Genomic DNA, 21,523 nt, shown 5'->3' with positions numbered 1-21,523 from the left:
GATTTTCTCTCTCTCTTTTTATAGGTGGCTATGAGAAACCTATATACGTGTGGTGCTCAACATTTGTGGCCATCATCTACACGTTTTCCCCATACCCGGTTTCAACTTCTGAGCAACAAGGTCTAAGGTAGCATCTATGGAAAACTTCCTAGGCCTTGGGTTTAAATTTTAAAAAGCACTGTCCTACCAACCGACAAGAGGACATTCCATATGTTTCATTTGAAATGCCATAATTTGAGTTCAAAGTCAAATTTATCAAAATTGGATTAAAATCCTCAGCTGTTCTACCAATGTCAATCAGGAAATTTAATCCTTCCTAAGACCTTCAACAGATGTTATGTGACACTGACTTACATGTCCTGCACAGTAATGCAGGCATTGAAGAACAGCCTGCACCATTGTGGGGCTCTGATACATGCAGCAATGGTGCTGCGCATGAGGGCAGTACTGGAAAAACAGGTTCCTCATCTGTAACTATTGATCTGGAAATGATCAGTTGAAGTCATAAGAGTGGGCTCTGTGCCTACACAGGACCATTTGGATAGAATTGACTAGCTTCTCAAAGTGCTTAGCCCCACCCCTTGCATGTGGTGAATTTCCTCAGTTTGGGCGGGCTAGCATTTGCTCCTCAGTTCCTGGAGGACCTACATTGGAATTCAAACGTCGTATGGAGGGAGTCTGGCGCAAGATGGTGACCGGTCAAGTAACCTTTTCAGAGAGCTCCTTCGCTGAGTTATAGTTTTAGTAAGTTTCTCAGGTCTTTTGCATGCTGAATTTTACAGGCTAACTTGGTTGTATGGCTTTGGAGCTGCCGGACTGATTAAACTGCTATATTTCACTTGACAACAAGCTCTCCTCCATGATTAGAGTGCTGTATTTCATTCAACAACAAGCTCTCCCTTGCTACTGCTGAGATTAATGGGCACGATATGAAGAAAAACAAAAAGAGGATCAGATCTCCTCTAGAGGGGCAGCCCAATAGGCAAAAGAAGAAGCTGAAAAACTTAAAGATTGATCAGTATTTAACGACTTTGGGAAATGTAAGTACTGACCTACCTTTGGAGAATAGGTATGGAAGCAGTGTACATTTCCACAAGGTGCCTTTTTTACTCCGCAAATATACATATTTTCACTTCACATACTGCAGTGGGGCTGGTGGAAGGATCTTATGACTACAATGGATCACTTCCAGATCAATAGTTACAGGTGAGTAACCTGTTTATCTGGATCGTGATCCATTACACTCATAAGAGTGGTTGACTAATGAGCGGTTGACTAATGGTGGTTGACTAATGAGTGGTTGACTAATGAGTGGTTGGTCTGGAGGTGGGTGTAGTATGCTAAGGTAAACCCTTTTCAGCATATCCCTCCCAAAATTGGCCTGAGCTGCAGAGAGAAGTCCAGTGTGTAATGCTTTACAAAGGTATGCTCAGAGGACAAGGTTGCTGCGGTGTAGATGTCTGAGTTTGATTTGAAGTAGCATAAGCCCTAGTAGAATGGGCCCGTATGGTTTTAGGAGGGTCCAGTTTTTGGTGCTTGTAAGCCAGAAATATCATCTCCATGATCCAGTGGGAGAGTCTCTGTCTTGATATTTGGTAGCCTTTCATGTTACCTTTGTAAAAGCCTTTTTGTCTTTTTATATTGTCTTTTTATATCAGTTTCAAACAGAAGAGGAGAGTAGAATCTCACCTCTATTCACCAGGGAATGCAACGAGCGCTCAAGAGGCATTGAGGGGTTCCAGAAGAAGGTAGGCAAAACTATGTCACTATTAATATGGAAGTGATTACTTTAGGCCTGAATTTGGGGTCCAAGCAAAGCATCACCTTGTCCTCATGAAACCTAGCATAGGGGTTATCTATTCAAAGAGCATTTTGCTCACTGACATAGCGAGCTGACGTTATGGCTAATATAATGGCCATTTTCAACGTTACAGACTTAGGAGGTGCTGTAGCTATGGGCTTGAATGGCAGCTCCATCACAGATGATAGGACAAGGGATAGGTTCCATTGATCAGTGGGCTGCTAGATAGGAGGGTAAAGATTGTTTAACCCCTTAAGGAACATCTTTGAGTCTGGATGAGAGAAGATGGTTTTCCCGTCCCATCCAGGATGTTGAGCAGATATAGCTGCCAGGTGAACCTTGATGGAAATATCGGCCAGGTATTTGGGGTCAGAGATGTGAGGTAAAGCAAGACCTCCTGGCAGATAGCCTTATGAGGCAGGAATTCGTGTTCCTGACCATAAGGTCTGAGCCCTTTCCACTTGTAGTTGACATGAGTGCATTTCTTTCTGTCATTGAGGGGGATGTCCTTCAGGAGCCTATCTTCCACGTGGTTAAGTTCAGAGTCCTCAGGTTGGGATGGTGGAGCCTTCAGTTTCCTTGCAAGAGAAGATCCTTGTGTTCAGGAAGACGCCTGTGGCGACCTTTTGGCAGTCTGAATGCTTGCTGAAACCATGGCTGCCGGGGCCACCATGGAGCAATCAAGATGCAGTTTGCAGATTCCTGAAGGATTTTTGCTAGGACTCTGGTCAACAGAAAGTAAGGTGGAAAAATCTTCAACCTCAGTTGAACTGGAAAGCATCCCCCCTGCAGCCGCGGCAGATGCCAGCCCTCAAGTAGTACTGAGCGCACTTTGTGTCCACGAGTGTAGCATACAGGTCAATCTCTGGTGTACCCCACGCCCGGAACAACAGATGGAGGTATTGGAATCTGACCTCCCATTTGTGTTGCTGTAAATAAAGTGAGGATCTGCTAAGATGGTCCGCCAAGGTGTTCTCCACTCCTTTGATGCAAATTGCGACTGGGCCTACCTGTCATATTATGGCCCACATTCGGATGAAATACAGACAGAAACCAAAGTTGAAGATGCCAGAGATGTAGTTTGGCAAAGTGCACAGTGGAGCTGCATGATGCCATCAGGCCCAGTAGTTTCTGAACTTCATGGGCCTTTTGTCTAGGTTGCATTGTGAAAGAAGTTACTAGAGCCTTGATGTGGAGGAAGCGTGCCCCAGGTAGAAATGCATGTTGCAACTGTGCATTGAGGACTGCTCCTATGTAGTCTATGCACTTGACAGGCTGTAGTCTGGACTTTGTCCAGTTGACCCGAATGCCCAGATCCTCGAGTAAACTCAGGACTGTCTAGAATTACAAAGCTAACTCATTTTTTTGTCTTCCTGCCAGGAGCCAGTTGTCAAAGTATGGAAAAATGGTTTCAGCCCTGTGCCTGAAGGTGAGCCACTATGATGGCTCACCTTCATAGTGAGGATGAATGCATTTCGTAAATACACAAAGTGCCATTGCCAGTCCAAATGGCAGGACATTGTATTGGTAGACACAGTGACTCACCGTAAACCTTAGAAACTGTCTGTAGTTGAGTTGGATTCCAATGTGGAAGTACGCATCCCAGAGATCCAATGTCACGAGCTATTCCTCCCTATGGATGCAATGTTATCATGCAAAACTTGTGCATGTCCACATGACAGTTCAGCCACTGCAGGTCCATGATTGGTTTTACTCCTCCGTCTCGTTTGGGGACCTGGAAGTAGCGGGACTAGAAACCCCACCAATGATCTGTCCACTGAACAGGCGATATTGCCCCCTTATCCAAGAGAGTCTGAATTTCCTCCATCAGTAATAGAGATGCAGGTGTGTACTTGATCCCATTGAATGCCGATAGGGTCTCGAATTCTATGGCATAACCCATTTGGACTATGCGAATGACCCAACAGTTTGATGTTATGTTGCGTCATGCGAAAGCATGACTTGCCAGCCTGATGTTGGAGGTGGCTAAGATGGTTGTTTGGAGAGATGCCGATGGGAGAGACTCTTGAGTGAGGTGAATCAGTGGACTGACCCCCTGATAAAAGATGCTGTTTGTTGGAATCAGCAGGTATAGGGCGCTGGCCCTGAGAAGCCCTAGACTTATGGTTGAAAGGCTTTCTTTCAAAACATTGGTAAGGCTTGCAGAAGTTTCTTTTGTCTGTTTATAAGGGTACTGCCATCAACCATATTGGCGGTACTCAGGACTGTACAAATGGGCAGGTGCCGAAAATGTTTTTGCCATGGATTTTGATTTCTTTATGGACTCCATAGTGGAGTCCATCATTTCACAGAAAAGACCCTTCCCACCGAAGGACAAAATTTATGTATGTATGTATGTATTATTGTTAAATTTATATACCACCTTTCATTAAAAACAATCCCAAGGCGGTTTACAAAAGTTAAAAAAAAATACAATAAAAATGACAATTAAAAATTAAATTAAGAATATGAAACAAATCTGATTTAAAATATATAAAATACAAACATAAAAACTACATGTGGGTAAATTTTCTACTCTGTCTCTCATGTCAGGCTGTAGTGCAGTGGAGCTTAGCCTGGCGTGCCTCCTCAATGCAATAGCACCAGCTAGGGTTTGAGACTCGGTCTCTGCCAAATGTTTGGCATTGGATAACTGTTGTTGAGTGAGGAGAGTCACTTTGGTATGAATATCATTAAATTTTGCTAGGAACTCTTCCAGTGAGAGGTTGGCTTGTTCCTGGGAAGAGATCATCCCAGAGGAAACGGAAATATTTAGCAAAGCAGGCAGTATAATTAGCTATTTTCACCGACAGATATGAAATGGAATCAATTTTACGTCCTAAGACATCCAACTTGTGCCCTTATTTGTCATCTCCCAGATTTGGAGAATGTGCAATCCACCACCACTAAATTGGGGGTGGGGGGAATTCTTTAAAATGAAATCATCTTCTTGAATTCTATATAAATTATCCCAATGCTTGCAGTTTGGAGAAGAAGTCTGTAGAGTTTGCCAAGCAGATTTAGCTGCCTTGGATATAACTGGCAGCATGAGAAGGCAGCAAGCAGTGGAAGTGAAGAATTTGTAGACTGGATCTCTCATGCCTAGAGTTTGCTTTTTTAGTTCTAGTCCGAGTGTCGATGCCATTTCAGAGATTTGACGATAGTAGGAATACATCTCCTCATTTGGAGAAGTGTTATTGGAGCATACCACTTTGAGAGGTGGTTCATCAGGATTTTCAGATGAACACTAGGTCAAAGATGTAAATGAATCAGAGTCATAGTCTTCTATCAGTATCATGGTTTGAGGTCCAGAAGGGACAGGGAACTTCTTTTTAGACACCGTTTGAGTAGTGGAGGAAGTTGTGTCAAGGACTACAGTCTGAGTTGGTTGGCTCTTTTGAAGTCAAGGTCAAGGCACCTCCATGGTCTGAGTGGAGATGCAAGAAAGTAAGAAGTACTGTGACAGTCTCTAAAATTGGAAGGGTAACTTGCATTAAGAACATAAGAACAGCCCTGCTGGATCAGACCCAAAGCCCATCTAGTCCAGCATCCCGTTTCACACAGTGGTCCACCAGATGCCGCTGGAAGCCACAGGTAGGAGTTGAGGGCATGCCCTCTCTTCTGCTATTACTCTCCCGCAACTGGTACCCAGAGGCACCCTGCCCCCAAGGATGGAGGTGGCCTACAGTCCTCCGACTAGTAGCTGTCAATAGACCTCTGCTCCATGAAATTATCCAAACCCTCTTAAAGCCATCCAGCTTGTTGGCTGTCACCACATCTCATGGCAGAGAGTTCCACAAGTTGATTATGCATTTTGTGAAAAAGTACTTTCGTTTGCTGGTCCTAGATTTCCTGGCAATCAGTTTAATGGGATGACCCCTGGTCCTAGTGTTATGGGAGAGGGAGAAGAATTTCTCTCTATCCACTTTTCCCACACCATGCATGATTTTATAGACCTCTATCATGTCTCCCCGCAGTTGTCTTTTTTCTAAATTAAATAGCCCCAGGTGTTGTAGCCTAGCCTCATAAGAAAGGTGCTCTAGGCCCTTTATCATCTTGGTTGCCCTCTTTTGCACCTTTTCCAGTTCTACAATGTCCTTTTTTAGATGTGGTGACCAGAATTGTACGCAGTACTCCCGGTGTGGCCGCACCATAGTTTTATATAAGGGTATTATAATATTAGCAGTTTTATTTTCGACCCCCTTCCTAATGATCCCTAGCATGGAATTGGCCTTTTTAACAGCTGCCGCACTTTGAGTCGACACTTTCAACGAGTTGTCACTACAACCCCAAGATCCCATTGATATTGAAGTCACAGAAGGAGCCAGTGACAGCAATGGGGTGACCTGAGTCGATGTCAAGACTAATGTCGCGGTCAGAGCAGGCAAATCCAGAGGAGGCATGATTTGCATAGCCATGGGAACTATCAACGTCAATGGTTTACATCGAGCCTTCCAAAGCTTGTAGTCTTGGTAATCCAGTGGAAGTCCAGGGGAACGTAAGGCGTTTGCGTCGCATCTCCGTGATCCCCTTCACACATCAAGCCTTGTGTGCAAACATAGTCTCCGGCTGCCCTCCAGATGTGTCGACTAGGAGGCTGTGGTGTCAAAAGCCAGCTTGCCACAGAATGGAAGGGTTGAGAAGCTAAAGAAGTTGAAGTGCCTGGCACCTTTGGTATAGAGAAAGTCATGCCGTCCTCCTTGGCATCGAGACAGTGGCTCAAAAAGCTGTACAACATCAAGCTCAAAGCTGTACTTTTGTTAGAGACTAGAAAGTTTAATAGTCGCTGGGCATCATTTGGCCCCAAACTGGCTTCCATGTCATCATCCTCAGTGTCGATGCTGAAGGAAACTGGTGAAGGACGTAAAGCCTGCAGAGCCGGGTGAGTTGATGCAGAAGGCGATTGTATTGGTGTAATAGCTGGTGAGAGAGAATGCTCTTGACACTGGATAGACGATGCCTTGGTTGATACCACTCACAATGTTGCATGTTGAAGCTTGGTGTTGAGCTGTGGGTGATGGACAATCCAGGACAACAACTTCTGGGGTCGCAGGGCAAGATCGAGGCATCATAAGCACCAATTGAAGCATTGTTGGGGAGGGAGTAGCTTGGGATGTGGTGGAAGCCTCCTCAGTGGTAGCCTGTGTACTCTTCTCCTGATTTTTTTTTCGGTGGTGGCATCTCTTCGGCATCAGAGCCCTGATACTGGGATTTGTGCCTTTACGATGAGTAGAATCTGAAAGGCGGCTTTGGCACTTTAAATGTGCCGGTAGAAGCTGCCGTGGAAACTCAGGTTGATGAGACTGTGTGGCAGCAGTCCCTGACTTCATCTTTGGTATCGTGCCCGATTTTGACTTCAACATCGTACCCAATGTTGAGGACATGGGAGCGTCAATCAGAGATCTCAGCATTGGGGTGCCAGGGCATAGCACTTCATCATAAGCTGGTGGCGCGGCTTGTTTTCCCCAGCCCCCACCTAGGAGGAGGATGTGACACCAGGAGCCAGCTCCCATTGGTTGCCATGTGCCTCCTGGGTGGGGCCAAGGTGGGCGAGCCGGCGGCATGCCTGCACTGGCCTCAGTCCGTCTCTAGTCAGATCAGAGAGCGGATGTGCTGGCGAGCTCCTAGGCTGGTCATGAGCAAATGGCCGGGCCTAGTAGAGCAGGGCTGCACCGTGGGCTGTAGAGGCAGACAGCGGGCTTTTAAGCCTGTCTGCCAAGGGAGGCACCAGGATGGTCGGCCATTTCACGGACGGGCTTTTAAGCTCAGCCCTCAGCCCCCTCCCTTCCTTGTCTTGGCCACGTCCACCATTTTGGCGGACCCGCAGCTAGGCCTGAGCCGGGTGTCATGGCGCCGGGTGCCACCGAGCTGTGCGAGCAGGTACGGGTGTGGGCCTGTGGACCCTCTCAGCCTCCTAGCCTCTTGAGCTCAGGCTGCACAGTGCCGGGCACTGCTTGGCCTGCAAGAGGCCTGGGCCTGCAGGCTGTCTCGGCCTGCTAGTCCCCCCGGGGCCCCCCCTCACCTTCAAGTGGAGTCAGGCCTTTAAGCCCTCCTGCCGGGGGTGCCCCACTATCTGCTGACCTACTCTAAAACTCAACACTTCCCACAATCCTTGAGTGGTCTAGGGGCAGTCCAACCACCTGGGAATCAGCATCTTCGGTGTCTTTGTGGACCAATCAGGCTGGGCTGACCCGGCCAGAGGTTTGGAGTTCGGGGTGCAATGGGCCCAGAATAAGGGGCCTTAGCAGGTTCAGGCAGCCTGGGAGTGGGGCCAAAAAGGGGGTCTGGGGTGTGAAGAGGGAAGAGCCTTTGCATGCGGAGGGGTTCAGCCTTTGGGTGGGCTGGAAGGGGTGGAGAGCCTTGCAGGCGGGAGGTATCAAGTAGGTAGGGCCGGTAGTGTAGTGGTTAGAGACCAATGTTCAAATCCTCATTGAGCCAAATACCTGCTGTTCGACTCTGGGCCAGTCACTTATCTCTCTGCCTAGCCTTTTCCTGGGTGGCAATCAGGGAAGCCTAGGACCTGGCCAGGGATAGCTCCTGACGTACCCCCCCCCCACAACACACACACACAGCTCCCTGACATACCCCCCCCACACACATAGCTTTTAGGGATCATTTATGGATGGGCCCGAAGAAGGCCCCAATAAAGAAGGGTGGGAAGCTGGTTCGGCCCTCCAAGAGGCCCCCCATTCCCAGGGACTCTTCCTTGGACGATGAGGGGGACCTCAAATTGGGGCCAGCAGAGCGCTCATTGTCTGCCTGCAGGCCCTAGAGAAGCAGTGCTCGACCCCCAAGGGAGATGGGGCGTGGGTGGCCAATCTGGGGTTCCAGCACAAGACCAGAGAATGTCTAGGGCAGCGAAAAAAGCCAAACTAATGCAAGGTTTTGTGGAATGTTTGGCAGCACTCGAAGCAGCTGGGTAACCTGCACCTAATTTTGGAGGCCGTGGGACGCCACGAACAGAGCCCGTGCAGGGAGCTGGTAGCTGCTTGGAGCAATGCGGCCTACCACCTGGTCTCTAGACCCTTGTCCGACGTGGCTAATATTATCTGGCAGGGAGGTAGTCGTAGAAGGCCTGGTAGAGATAATAAAGGCTTCTCTGAGGGAGGGCAGGATGCCTCCTTGTCTTAAGGAGGCAATTATTAGACTACTTCTGAAGAAGCCTGCCCTGGATTCCTCAGACTGAGCAACCATAGGCCTGTCTCAAACCTTCCGTGGCTGGGCAAGGTAATTGAGAGTGTGGTGGCCTCCCAACTCCAGGCAGTCTTGGATGAAAGTGATTATCAAGACCCGTTTCAGACCGGCTTTGGGGTGGGCTTTGGAGTGGAGACTGCATTGGTCGGCCTGATGGATGATCTCCAACTGAGAAGAGACAAAGGAAGTGTGACTCTGTTGGTCCTTTTGGACCTCTCGGCAGCTTTTGATACTATCGACCATAGTATCCTTCTGGAGCATCAGAGGGGGTTGGGGGTGGGAGGCACTACTTTGCAGTGGCTCCATGCTTACCTCTTGGGCAGATTCCAGATGGTGTCTCTCGGGGACTGTTGTTCTTCAAAATCTGAACTTTGGTATGGTGTCCCTCAGGGCTCCGTATTGTCTCTGATGTTGTTTAACATCTATATGAAACTGCTGGGAGAGATCATCATGAGATTTGGTGCAGGGTGTTATCAGTATGTTGATGACACCCAAATCTATTTCTCCATGCCAGCATCTTTGGGAGATGGCATAACCTCCCTAAATGCCTGTCTGGAGTTCGCAATGGGCTGGATGAGGGATAACAAACTTTGATTGAAACCAGATAAGATGGAGGTACTAAGTGTGCGGGGTTGGAGCCGGGGAGAAAATTTTGATCTGCCTGTTCTGGATGGGGTCACACTTCCCCAGAAGGAACAGGTACACAGTCTGGGGGTGCTTCTGAACCCAAAACTCTCCCTGGTGTCCCAGGTTGAGGTAGTGGTCAGAGGTGCCTTCTATCAGCTTCGGCTGATATTATATTTTTAGCTTATATTCTAATTGTGTCATTTTTATAATCTTGTTTGGTTGATACGCCAGCTGAGTCCATTTCTTGAGATAAATGACCTCAGAACAGTAGTACATCTGCTGGTCACCTCCAGACTTGACTACTGTAATGCACTCTATGTGGGGCTGCCTATGTATGTATTCCGGAAACTGCAGTTAGTCCAGAATGCGGCGGCCAGATTGGTCTCTGGGTCATCTCAGAGAGACCATATCATTCCTATCTTATCGGACCTCTAAAAAGTATAAGCATGCATATGTATTCAGTACTTGGTTTGGGCCCCTTTTGCAGCAATTACTGCCTCAAGCGGCGTGGCATGGATGCTATCAGCCTGTGGCACTGATGAGGTATTATGGAAGACCAGGATGCTTCATTAGCAGCCTTCAGCAATTCTGCATTGTTTGTTCTCATGTCTCTCACCCTTCTCTTGGCAATGCCCCATAGATTCTCTATGGGGTCAGGTCAGGTGAGTTTTCTGGCCAATCAAGCACAGTACACTGTATACTTTTCAGAGGTCCGATATTGTTCTATTCTTCAATCCTTGTCTTCTTGGTTCCATGTAATATTCTAATTTTCTGAGATTGTGGATTTGGGGTTTTCATGAGCTGTACGCCATGATCATCACAATTATAACAAATTAAGGCTTGACTTATCTCGCTTTGCATGTAATGCGTCTGTCTCATATATCAGTTTCACCTTTTAATTTGCATTACTGAAATTAATGGACTTTTGCACGATATTCTAATTTTCCGAGTTTCACCTATATTTTTCTTTGTGAGTCTTTCGTTTTCCTTCGTGCATATTCACTGCTACTTTCTGTTTAACTCACAAGGGGAGAGCTGAATGGGTTGTAAATCCTGTTGGGTTAGCTAACAGATTTACGACAGTTGGTGGTAAGCACCATGGCTGGCCATTTGGCTGCACTGGCCTTCTTTGGGAAGGCTAGGGGGCTTCCAGACCACTCAGGTGACTTCAGGGTTAGACACATGCTGGAGAGCTGGACCAGGGTGACATAAGCCCGGGCCGACAAGCACCGGCCAATCACACCAGGGCGCTGTGGCGCGCCTTACAGCACCTGGGGGGGGGCTCTGTTCCTCCTCCTATGAGGAGGCCCTGTTTCAGGCAGTGGCCCTGGTGGCGTTCTTTGGGGCCTTCAGGGTGGGGGAGCTGATCCCTAAGGGGACACGCAGTTCAGTGGGCAGGACCTTGCAGATGCACAATAGCAATAGCACTTATCAACCTCATCATGGGGTTTTCCTCTGCTGTGCTCCAGCTCCGTTTTTCCAAGATGGACCAGAAGGGCAGAGGCCAACTGGTCACCCTTCACAGGGCAGATGACCAGTGTATGTGCCCAGTACGGGCACTCGGAGCTTCCCTGGCTGTTAGGGTTGAAGCAGGAGGATGCCTCTTTGTCCATGCCAATGGTGTCCACCTGTCACAATATCCATTCTGGGCGGTGATGAAAAAGGCCTTTGTCGCGGCTGGCGTGTCTACACATTTTTATCCTCCAATTTGTTTACGCATGTACTACTCAGGTGCCGCCATACAGCGGTTGGTCAGGTGGCGGTCAGGGGTCTACCGCAAATATATGCACTAAGGGGGTGAGCAACCCCCCCCCAAACACACACCTCCACTTGCCATTGGCACCTTCCTCACCACTCTTCTTGCTCTTGTGCAGGGGCAATGTCTCCGGCGGAACGGGCCACAGTCCTCGTCCTGGGCCACTCTTTCATTTTTTGGGCGTTCAAGTGGGCACAAGGCACAGAACCTGGAACACAGCTGGGCCTGTGGCACTGGCCCTCAGTGGAGTGGTGTGGACGGCAGGGCATGAGGAGGGCCCAGCTGTTGCCAGTGCTGCAGGAATTCCTGGAGGAGAATCCAGTACCGGATATCCTGTTACTACATTTCAGGGGCAGCTGCAGTGCGGCAGTGAACAGCGAGGAAATCGGTGCAGCACCTTAGGTAAGCGTTTGGCTTTAAGGAGGAGGGGCAGATCCCTTGAGGCTTGACAGATTGGGGATTCTGCTCAGCTCCCACCTCTCTGCAAGCAGTGGCATCCTTCCGTATGGCTAGACAGCATTGGAGGGGTGGCATTAATGCCAGAGACCTGAACTTAGGTCGGTGAAGAAGGGCGCCCCCGCTCTGTAGTGGTGGGCTGCCTGGAGCCAAGGTGCTAGAGCCACAGGCTTTTAGGCCAGGGCCACCACGGGTTTGGCCGACCTGCTAGGGACCGCACTGTTGGTGGGTTGGAGCGCCAATCCCAGCTGAGTGCCTTGCGGGCCCTACATGATTTTAAAACTCAAAATAATGTGGCCAATTTCACCAAAGTAATGTGTGTCTGTGTCTCCTTGGGTCTGGGTGCAAAGGGCAGCTCTTAGTCATAGTGCTCTATTTTTTTCTTGTTTAATGAGAGAAAGTTAAACAAATCTTACAGGTGAGGGTGTTGTTTTCTTTCCCCAAACAGAGTAAACACAAATCATGGTCGTCTGCTGACGGAAGTTTAGTGTTGCAGTGAACAGAGCGTTTAAAAGTCTTTTTCTTATTCATAACAGAGTAGAGAAATAAGGGAAAAATACTCAAGTGTGTGAATTTTAAAAATGAATCTATTTTTGTACTTTTTAAAAAACACAGGAAACAGTTCCAGTCGGAGGAGCTCACTGCCTGAGGTGCTGACACAATGGTGGTAAGAAAGGAACTGAGGAGAAACACTAGTTGAACAAAACTGAGTAAATGCACCACATGCAAGGGGTGGGGTGGGGCTAACACTTCAAGGCGCTAGTCAATTCTGCCTGAATGGTCCCGTGCAGGCACAAAACCCACTCTTATGAGTGCAACGGATCACAATCCAGATCTACTGATCCCTTGTGCAATCACCACTTTCATTGGGAAATTACTGGTAGTGACAGCCCAGGAGAAGAAGGGGGACAGCGTCATCCATAAAACGTAGTATTAACGTCTTCCTGGCAAAACTGCTGCAAAAATGTTTGATGTGTGAGATACAAATGCACAGTAAATCCCCCACTCCAATTTCACATGGTGGCAAAGACTTCTGGATGCAATAATTGCAAAGGGGAGAGAAATGTGAAAATAAAGCAAGTATTGTGGATTAGGGACCCAGTCCTAATAAAATGCTAGCAATGCCCCTGACCAAAACATGCCAGATATAACAAGGATATTACAGGTGATTAACGGCTTCAAAAACTGGAAAACAATGTTGGATTCCTTTAGAGTACATGAAAGCAGTTCATTATCAAACAGGGGAAGGTGGTGAGTTTGACTCCAGGCCCTGGATCTTTTAAGTACCTACCAATGTCCTGTTGTATATTTTATATTTTTATATTATTAGCTACTTTGGGCAGTAATGACAGACAGGTTTTATTATTGAATTAATAGTGTACATGAACTATAATGCTTCATGTAATTTAGAATGAAGGTAGTACATATACAGAAGAGCGGCCACATTATTTGGAGGCAACAGAGTTGAAAGGAAAAGATTAAATGAATGCTAGAAAGGTGCCCTTTATTTTCTTCTCATAGAGTGATGCACACTCACAAAATCTGATCTTGCTTTTAGAAGCATCTGTTCATCTTTATGATCTCTAAAAGATTCTTTTCCCATTTTAGCAATTACCTTGAGTTCAGCATTCTGCTTTTTTAGTCCTTCCACAGTATAAGAAATCTCTTTCCATGACTCAAGCCTGGCTTTGGCACATTCCAGAACATGCTCAGCTTCTTGCTTGGCTTCCAACCATTGTGTTGAATCTTTTAACATTTCATGTAGCTGCTGTCTTCGATTATGAAGGTGGCCCTGTACATCATCCCACTGATTCTGTATCTTTTCAACTGGTGAGACACAAAGGCAAAAGCAAAATGTGAATCCTTTAATCAAAAGGCTACAGAAGGGTCATTTCAATGGCAGTGGCGGAGAGTGGCTTCTTGAATACAGTGCTTGACATCCTGACTAATTGAACAATAGAGAAGAAACAGTGTAGCACCAGTGTTTATGAAGAAGTTCTAACTAATGCTGCACCAGTGCAAGTGTGTGTAGGAGGAAATTTCAATGGCCTCTTTTTCCCCAGAAGCCCTCTGTGTTACCTTAGAATATTCCCTGAGGTCTGTGGAACCCTGGAAAAGGGAAGGTCACCAAAATTTGCTTCCATCAGTGAACCATCAGTGGAGCTGAGTTAGTTGAACTTTTCAGAAGCACTGATGATTCTCCTGTTGCACTGTTGCTTCTCCTGTCAGCCAATGGAGATTAAATTGGGAAAAGGCAGCAGCTTGCATCCAAAGGTGTCAGTCAACTAATGGAGAACCTCTCTGCTTACAAAGGAACATTATGCAATAGAAGTTACCCTAAATTCAGAGAAATACTGAATAATATTTAACCTTTTAACAGCATTTTAATCAACATAGTTACTATGTTAGAGTAAAAAAAAAAAAAGAGTACAACATATGTTCTTATTTGCTTTGGATCCAAACAACTGAGTGGAAGAGAAAATATAACAGTGTTGTTTTGTGAACTCTTTTGCCTTTGACATGCATACCTAATACATAATCTGTTAACAAGAACCTCTAGCCAGCATCCTAACACTGCATTCGCACAATGAACAAAGTTGTGCTAGTGCAAGAAAATGGTTCAGTTTTGATAAATAACAGAGATTTTTAGAGCTGCACTCTTGCAACAAAGTTTGCAGCAGAACCTGTGAGGCGTGCCACAGACTGCACACCTTGTTGCTTAAGTATAAACATGCATGTGTTAGCACAACACTAGCCTGGGATGCAAACTCCACACTTATTTACATCAAGATGGCAGCCACTATGTAAAAACCAGTGACTTGTCCAGAGGTATGGGTGACCCTGAGAAAAGATAACATTGATTCCGAATCACAAGACAGAATGACTGCCCACTTCATCTTCCATAAATGGTACGCTGTATAGATTATGATCAATACCTCTTGCTAAAATATGTGATTCAACTAATAATGCATAATTAGACAGCAATACTACTTTGATCTGTGGTTAAGAATCGGTAGCGCACCTAGCTGATTTTGGTGCCCAGACCGCTCCCCCCCTGCTCCCCCCCGCACTGTCGCAAGGCCTTTCCCCACCGCTGCAAGGGCTAGCTGCACTGAACTGTGGCTTTTCTGTTTTTTTAGCCACCATATGCGGGGGTGGCAGGTGTCGAGCAGGCCTCTCCTCTCCCGTGGTGGTGGTGGCGGCAGGCAGAGCAGCCTCTGGGCCTGTCCGTCTGGTCCAGCAGCCCTCAAAAACTGTGAGGCATTCCTGCACAGTTCAAATAGATCATCGCAAGGCTGTGATGGCATGGGCTTGCGACAATCTATTTGAACTGCGCTGGTGCGCTTTACAGTTTTCAAGGGGCACTGGGCTTGATGGACAGGCCCAGTGGCCAGTCTGCCCACCACCACCACAGGGGAGGGGCTACTCAGCTCACCCCCCCCCCACATGGTGGCTAAAATTACATAAAAACTGTGGTTCGGCACAGCAGTGGGACAGCAGCAGAGTGGGTGCAGGGTGGCAGGAGGCCCCCCTCAGTCTTTGGAGCCCCCCCCCAGACCCTGGAGGCCCCAAGTTTCAGGGGTAAGAACACTTCTGTTAGGAATGGTTTATAAATTAAATATGCATCCACTGTAGAATTTTTGTTCAGTATGGTGGTGTTATAGAGAGGAACCTTTTAGAACTGTGTCTCTCTTATATTTACCAGCACAGTGTCTTTCCAATGGTTGTTGCTGATATTGTGTGTATGTGTGTGTTTTGTGACAGCCCACCTTAGATTGTCCCCCTTTAGGGTCAAGGAACCATTTTCTTATATGTTTTGCTTTGTAAACTGCTTTGAGAATGTGTAGGAAAGCACATAAATATTTTCAATAATAGTAGTGCATGAAATAGATACAAATTATAAGTGCAATCTAAAGTGCTGAGCACAAACAGACTTCCTATTCTCTTCAAATTGCTCATGTGCACACAGACATCTCCCAATGTACATACTAAGGACTTGCCTCCGAAGGAAAAAGGGAATCTACAGTATAAACGGAATTTCATATGCATGAATAAGTGTGTATACAAGAGCCACTGTAGTGCTATTTGGGAATATTTCATACGTTACTGAATTATACCCAAAAGGAAATTACATCAAAGGATGCAATTTGAAGACCACAAACTCCATATAATGATTTTAAATAAGTATAGCATTTAAAAGTAAGCTAAATATTTTAGTTCAATATGCTGTGTTCCTCATTTGGCTCAGAAAAGAAAAGTGAAATACAACATGATTTGAAATAATTTATCTGGCCATTCTGATCTAGTTCTCCACTAATTAAAGCTTACCTGTATGTATGACAAATAAAATACAGTCAGTCAGAGAAGGTTCATTGGAGAAGAGTTAGAGCCCTTTATACAATCCAGGCACCACTGATTTATTACTGATAACCCAAAAGCATAATGTACAAAACATCCATTCATCAAATTATTTTTTCACATGATAATTAATATTTCCTCTTTAATATGGACACTGAGAATAGCTTGTGAAGTAGGAAAGACAATTCTTTTCATCTAAGAATGGAAAGAATAATATGCCTCCATATTAGTTAGTCAGTGCACTAGAAAATAAAGTTATTACTTCTGCCAGTTCAGAATTGGTCTATTCATCTTCTCTTCTTAACTGTTCTGCAAGAAGCGAGAGAAAACAAAGGCTGCATTATGCTTCCATGAGCTATGTACTAAACATAGAGTATTTTGAAAAACATTAAGAATATTTTCCAAATATAGATGCATCAAGACACATTCAGTGACTGAATGTGATATAGGTTATAGGACAGGGTCAGAGGTGTAGCAGGATCAGGGGGATTGTATTTAACGCTCTCCCTGGTGGCCACTCAGAGTGAGGGAGATAACGAAGAAAATAGAGGGGGTGGAGCTGAGGGGCCCTCAGGAGCTGGAGTGGGGCAGGGTTCTTTAAAATCATCTGCTCAATTATAGCTAAACCCTTGGGCAGGGTTGTCTCAAGAGGATACTACTCTGGCAAGTGAAAAGTGAGAAGACTATGGGCTTCTTTAAATTGTATCCCGAAGAATGTAGAAACAAGCAGAAATTGTAGTGCTTATCCTCCTCTCAATAGAAATGAAATTTCAAAATTTACTTTGAATTGTGGAGATGGACACTGGACCTGGACACCATGAAAATGATGTATATGTAGTCTGAGAAATCATATCTACCAAGGGGCAACAGCAGCAGCAGCAGCAGCAGGCATACTGGATGCTTGTTTGGCTCCATTTACATGGTGCTATGTGTGTATCTCAATCCCAGTCCCAATCCACATAGTGCAAGATATTTAATGGTAAACCAAATGTCATAGCCACCATTGTGCCTGTGACTTTAATGTCCAAAAGCCACTAAGATCTGCTGCAGTATTATGGATCTTTTACATAGATACATTGGATAAATTATGCATTTGTTTTTAAATGAGGAGCACGATTGTGTGTGGCTTTTGCTTGTTTGTTTGTGGAAATGGGTTTTAAACATTCTAGATCATGTTAACAATGCTGAGTTTTGTGTGAAGGGATTTATCATTTCATGAAGCATTTTCCTTGCCTGCCTGCCCTCCATTATAGGAGGGCAGTTTCTAAAAAAGAACAGTACTTAAAAACATTTTCTGTGCAAGTGAACTCAACAGCAGGAACATGGCAGTGAAGAAATTTTGCAGCCTCACTAGGAGCCCCAGCCAGGCTTGTGACTTAGCCTCATAAAATCTCTAATGTTACAATGAACATATGGGATTCAGTGGAGGGGAAAATGAGTTCTTTCCCTATCCAGTGACCCTTATTTGAAAGCATGAAAGTTCATTCCTGGGGACATTATATAGATCTTTGGAAAAGTGAAGAATAAAAGGTGCCACTTTTGTCCATGTCCATTGTTCCAGAAAGGATTTTTTCTAGCTTTAGAAAATAAAGAGGGAATTTAATAGCAGCATTCTCACACTTTTCCAGGACAGTCACAGAACTTCTCATGGAGACAGAAAGACAGTGTTGTCCAATGGGACAAATGAGATGAGCAATGAGAGAGGCATAGTGTTACACATTATTAAGGGTGTGCATTTCAGATTTGTTTTGTTTTGTTTTCGGCCGAATCCAAAGGCCCCCCCCCAATTCAGATAGTTCGAAATGAAGCACCCCGAACCCCCAATTTTTGGTTTCGGCACTGACTTGCTCTGAAACCAAAGCCAAATTACAGGCTGCCCATCTCCCTGCCGCTTCCTCCCACTTCCTCCCAGTCCATTCCCTGTTCCCTGTTGTTCTGTTCTCCTTGTTCTGTTCTTCTTCCCCATTCCATTCCCTGCCTTCTGTTCTCCTTCCCCAGTCTGTTCTCCTGTCCGTTATCTCCCCGGTGCTGGACTCCCTCCTTGCCTCCCCGCCATTTTCGTCTGCCCACTTCCTCTTCCAGGGCCCGCCACTGTTGCCTCCTCACCCCACCATCCGCCAAACACCCATGATGGCTGTGTGTCACTCTTGGGACAATTGTGCGTGCTGCTGCCGCCGCCCGCACTAAGTAACTCTCAGGCCGGCAAGCCAAGCTCCCTGTCCCTGTCGCTCCAGAAACTCCCTGCTGCATCTGGCCCTGCTTTCACTTGCCAATCTGCAGGCCTAAAGGGGGGGGGGATTCAAACTGATGTCTGAAGAAGGGGAGACTCTTGAGAGACTGCTAGCGATCGCAAAACACGTCCAAATTTCCCCCTGAAAAACAAAGCTTTGTTTCCAAAATGGGGTCATTTCGATTTGGCTACAAAAATCTTTGTTGTGGCATGTTTTCATTTTCAGTAGGTGCACAAAACATCCAAAAGTGCCATTTTTGGACACAAAATGATTTGTAGCCAAATCAAAATGCATATACCTACATTTTATCACTTTTTAACCTAGATAGGCAATTTCTAGTGATACAATCAGCTCAATTGCTACCTTGGTAAAAAAAAAATATATATTTAAGGAATACTGAGCTTGACTTATCACAGTGTATTTTGTAACTGCTTACTGAATACATATACAATATGTTCAGGTTTTCTGCCCTGAAGACCTACATACTGCTATCCTCATGCCCTGCCACATCCCAATGCTGTGTAGTATGGCTCACCATATATCTTTGATACAGGGATCTTTAAGCTTACAAACTCATGTGTCAAAGCAGAAGGCAAACAAAACAAACAGAAGGCAAATAAGAATAGCTCTGTTGCTGAGTCATAGGTCTAGGACCAGAGTAATTGCAATGTTACATGTCCAAAGACTGGAACAGCTCCAACAACCAACACTTTCACGTTTACTTTGGTAGGAAAGGTTTGCCAATGTTAAAGTTATTATTAAATTTATTTTGCATCCTCCTGAGATGCCTCATCAGTTTAGTCAGGAAGTATTGACATTGGAACAAATTACATTTAAAAGCCAAACACTGGATAACTGTATTGCAATATGGTTACCATTGATTCAGCTGTCTGGAAAGGACCAGATCATCAAGTAAACCTGCTAACTTGAAACCTATTTTTATCTTGTTTTTTGTTCTTCAGTACTTTACTTATGGATAAACAAAATACTCTTAACTGGTTAAAACAACGTCCTTATGCCAGCTCTCTCTCTCTGTTAAAACAGATTTATGAGCAGACTAAATAAACACTAATGGGGATGGCTCTAAAGGATAAACTAAGAAGATGTGAACATAGAGAGCCAGCGTGGTGTAGTGGTTAGACTGCTGGACTAGGACTGGGAAGACCCGAGTTCAAATCCCCATTGAGCCATGAAACTAGCTGGGTGACTCTGGGCCAGTCACTTCTCTCTCAGCCTAATCTACTTCACAGGGTTGTTGTGAAAGAGAAACTCAAGTATGTAGTACACTGCTCTGGGCTCCTTGGAGGAAGAGCGGGATATAAATGTAAATAATAATAATGAATACTAAGTTATAACTAGAACTACTTGTGTCAGGGCATACACAAAGTGTATACACGGTGTACATGAAGTACTCCAACAGATTGTCACCAATGGTGTCACTCTGACGTAACCTCTATTTTTGTGACTTTTCTTTCTTTCTTTGATATTAAAACAATAACATCCTGAAATCTTAATGTCGAACAGTAAAGTTAACAGGAGTAACTTTCAGTGTTAGTAAAGGCAAAGTTGTGCTGTTGAGTCCGTGTTGACTCCTGGCAACCACAGAGTAATGTAGTTTTCTTTGGGAGAATACAGGAGGGGTATACCATTGCCATCTCCCTCACAGTATGCCTTTCAGCCTAATATAGGTGTTTCCCATAGTCTGGGAAACTATGCGGAGATTTGAACCAGCAACCTCTTGCTCCCTAGGCAAGTTACTTCCCCACTGTGCCATTAGGTGGCTCCTCTGTACCTGCTGCTAATATCTTTCAATTACACTGTTGATACAAGTAGCCCTACCTGGGCTTCCACAGCCCTATCTAGGTAGGGCTGGTCATGTGGAGCACCAGGATTGAGACCAGAATCGAGACTACCTCACCAGGTAGCCTGAGGTTACCCCCAGGCTATTATCAAGGTAAAAGGAGACAAGTACGCCCTTCTACCTGGGAACCTGAAGCCTGAACAGCCACAGAGCAAGGCACTAGGGGTGTGCATGGAACCAGCTGGTCCGGTTTGGTTGGTGTCCAAACCAGACCAGGCCATATTGGTCTGGCACCCCCTCAACCACCCCCCCCCCCACCGGTTAGGCTCAGTCCAGGTGGGTTTACAGACCTTTTACCAAAAAACTTTTTATTTTTAAAAAAAATCTTACTGCCTCCAGGGGGTTTCTCCAAGGCGGCAAGGGTATCCGCAGAGATTCTCCCTCCACCGCCAGCCTTCCTTTCTTCAAAAATGGCCCGATTCAGAGGCTACCATTTTGGAGGCCGCCATGCCTGCACAATGGACCTCTGTGTGGCCTGGGCTGAAGGAAGGAAGGCCAGGGGGAGGGAGAAACTCAGTTGACTCCCCCTGCTGCCTCTGAGAAGCCCCCTGGAGGGAATAAGTTTAATTTTAAAAAAATTGGTAAAAGGTCCGCAAACCTTCCAGAAGGGCTGGTGTGTGTTTGTGCGGTCTAGGGTTGAGCCAAACTGGGGGTGGTTTGGCTTGAGCCTGAGCTTTTGAACCGGTTCAGTTCCAAACATGCTTGCACATCCCAGCCAGGCACCTATAGCTCCCAGCATGCAGATAAATCCCTCAATGAACTCCACTCCTCCATGGTACACTGTGGAATTTCTGGAAGCTGGGGAAATGCATCAGTGATTGTGTGCACAGCCAAGCAGCATGATAAGAGGATCACCGCGGTCACTGGAGGGAAGGCAGGTATATTCCTGCCTTCCTCTCCCTAGCCATTTTGATCATGTGAACAACCTAAATGTTTTATAAGAACTGAGGTATAGGCTCATGGTCTGTTGCTTGGCAATTAAAACAGTAATATTCCTATGCATGTCATTATCCATATGAGAATAACCTTTAGGCTAGAAATTGCCACAGTATGGCTTTTTTGAAGTTTGAAGTTACTAGTGTTTTTTGAGAGAAAGACCTGAATGTTTTCTAAAAAGAGTCAGCCTCTGAATTAATCTTTGCAAACAGTTTGGATTATTGGATCTTGGGCAAACAAGTCATGACAAGATATGGATCATATGGTGCAAACATTACATGTTTTCTTTGACAATATACCTT

General features: G+C 45.7%; 1 protein-coding gene across 19 annotated transcripts in view; it reads right to left on the bottom strand.

The window, feature by feature from the left end:
- DMD (dystrophin) overlaps nucleotides 1-21,523 on the bottom strand; it is a 1,901,967-nt gene that overhangs the window by 450,214 nt on the left and 1,430,230 nt on the right. For all 19 annotated transcript variants that reach the window (XR_008319265.1, XM_053308495.1, XM_053308494.1 and 16 more), the window contains one exon: nucleotides 13,450-13,661. Coding sequence is in view for 18 of the 19 variants with exons in the window: in XM_053308495.1 (XP_053164470.1) it covers nucleotides 13,450-13,661 (212 nt within the window). In the remaining variant the exon portion in view is untranslated. The remainder of the gene's footprint in view (nucleotides 1-13,449; nucleotides 13,662-21,523) is intronic.

This window comes from Hemicordylus capensis, chromosome 3, assembly GCF_027244095.1.
Source record: "Hemicordylus capensis ecotype Gifberg chromosome 3, rHemCap1.1.pri, whole genome shotgun sequence".
NCBI classification, from domain to species: domain Eukaryota; kingdom Metazoa; phylum Chordata; class Lepidosauria; order Squamata; family Cordylidae; genus Hemicordylus; species Hemicordylus capensis.
Note: the sequence above shows the minus strand (reverse complement) of the source record. Positions and strands in the feature narration are given on the sequence as shown.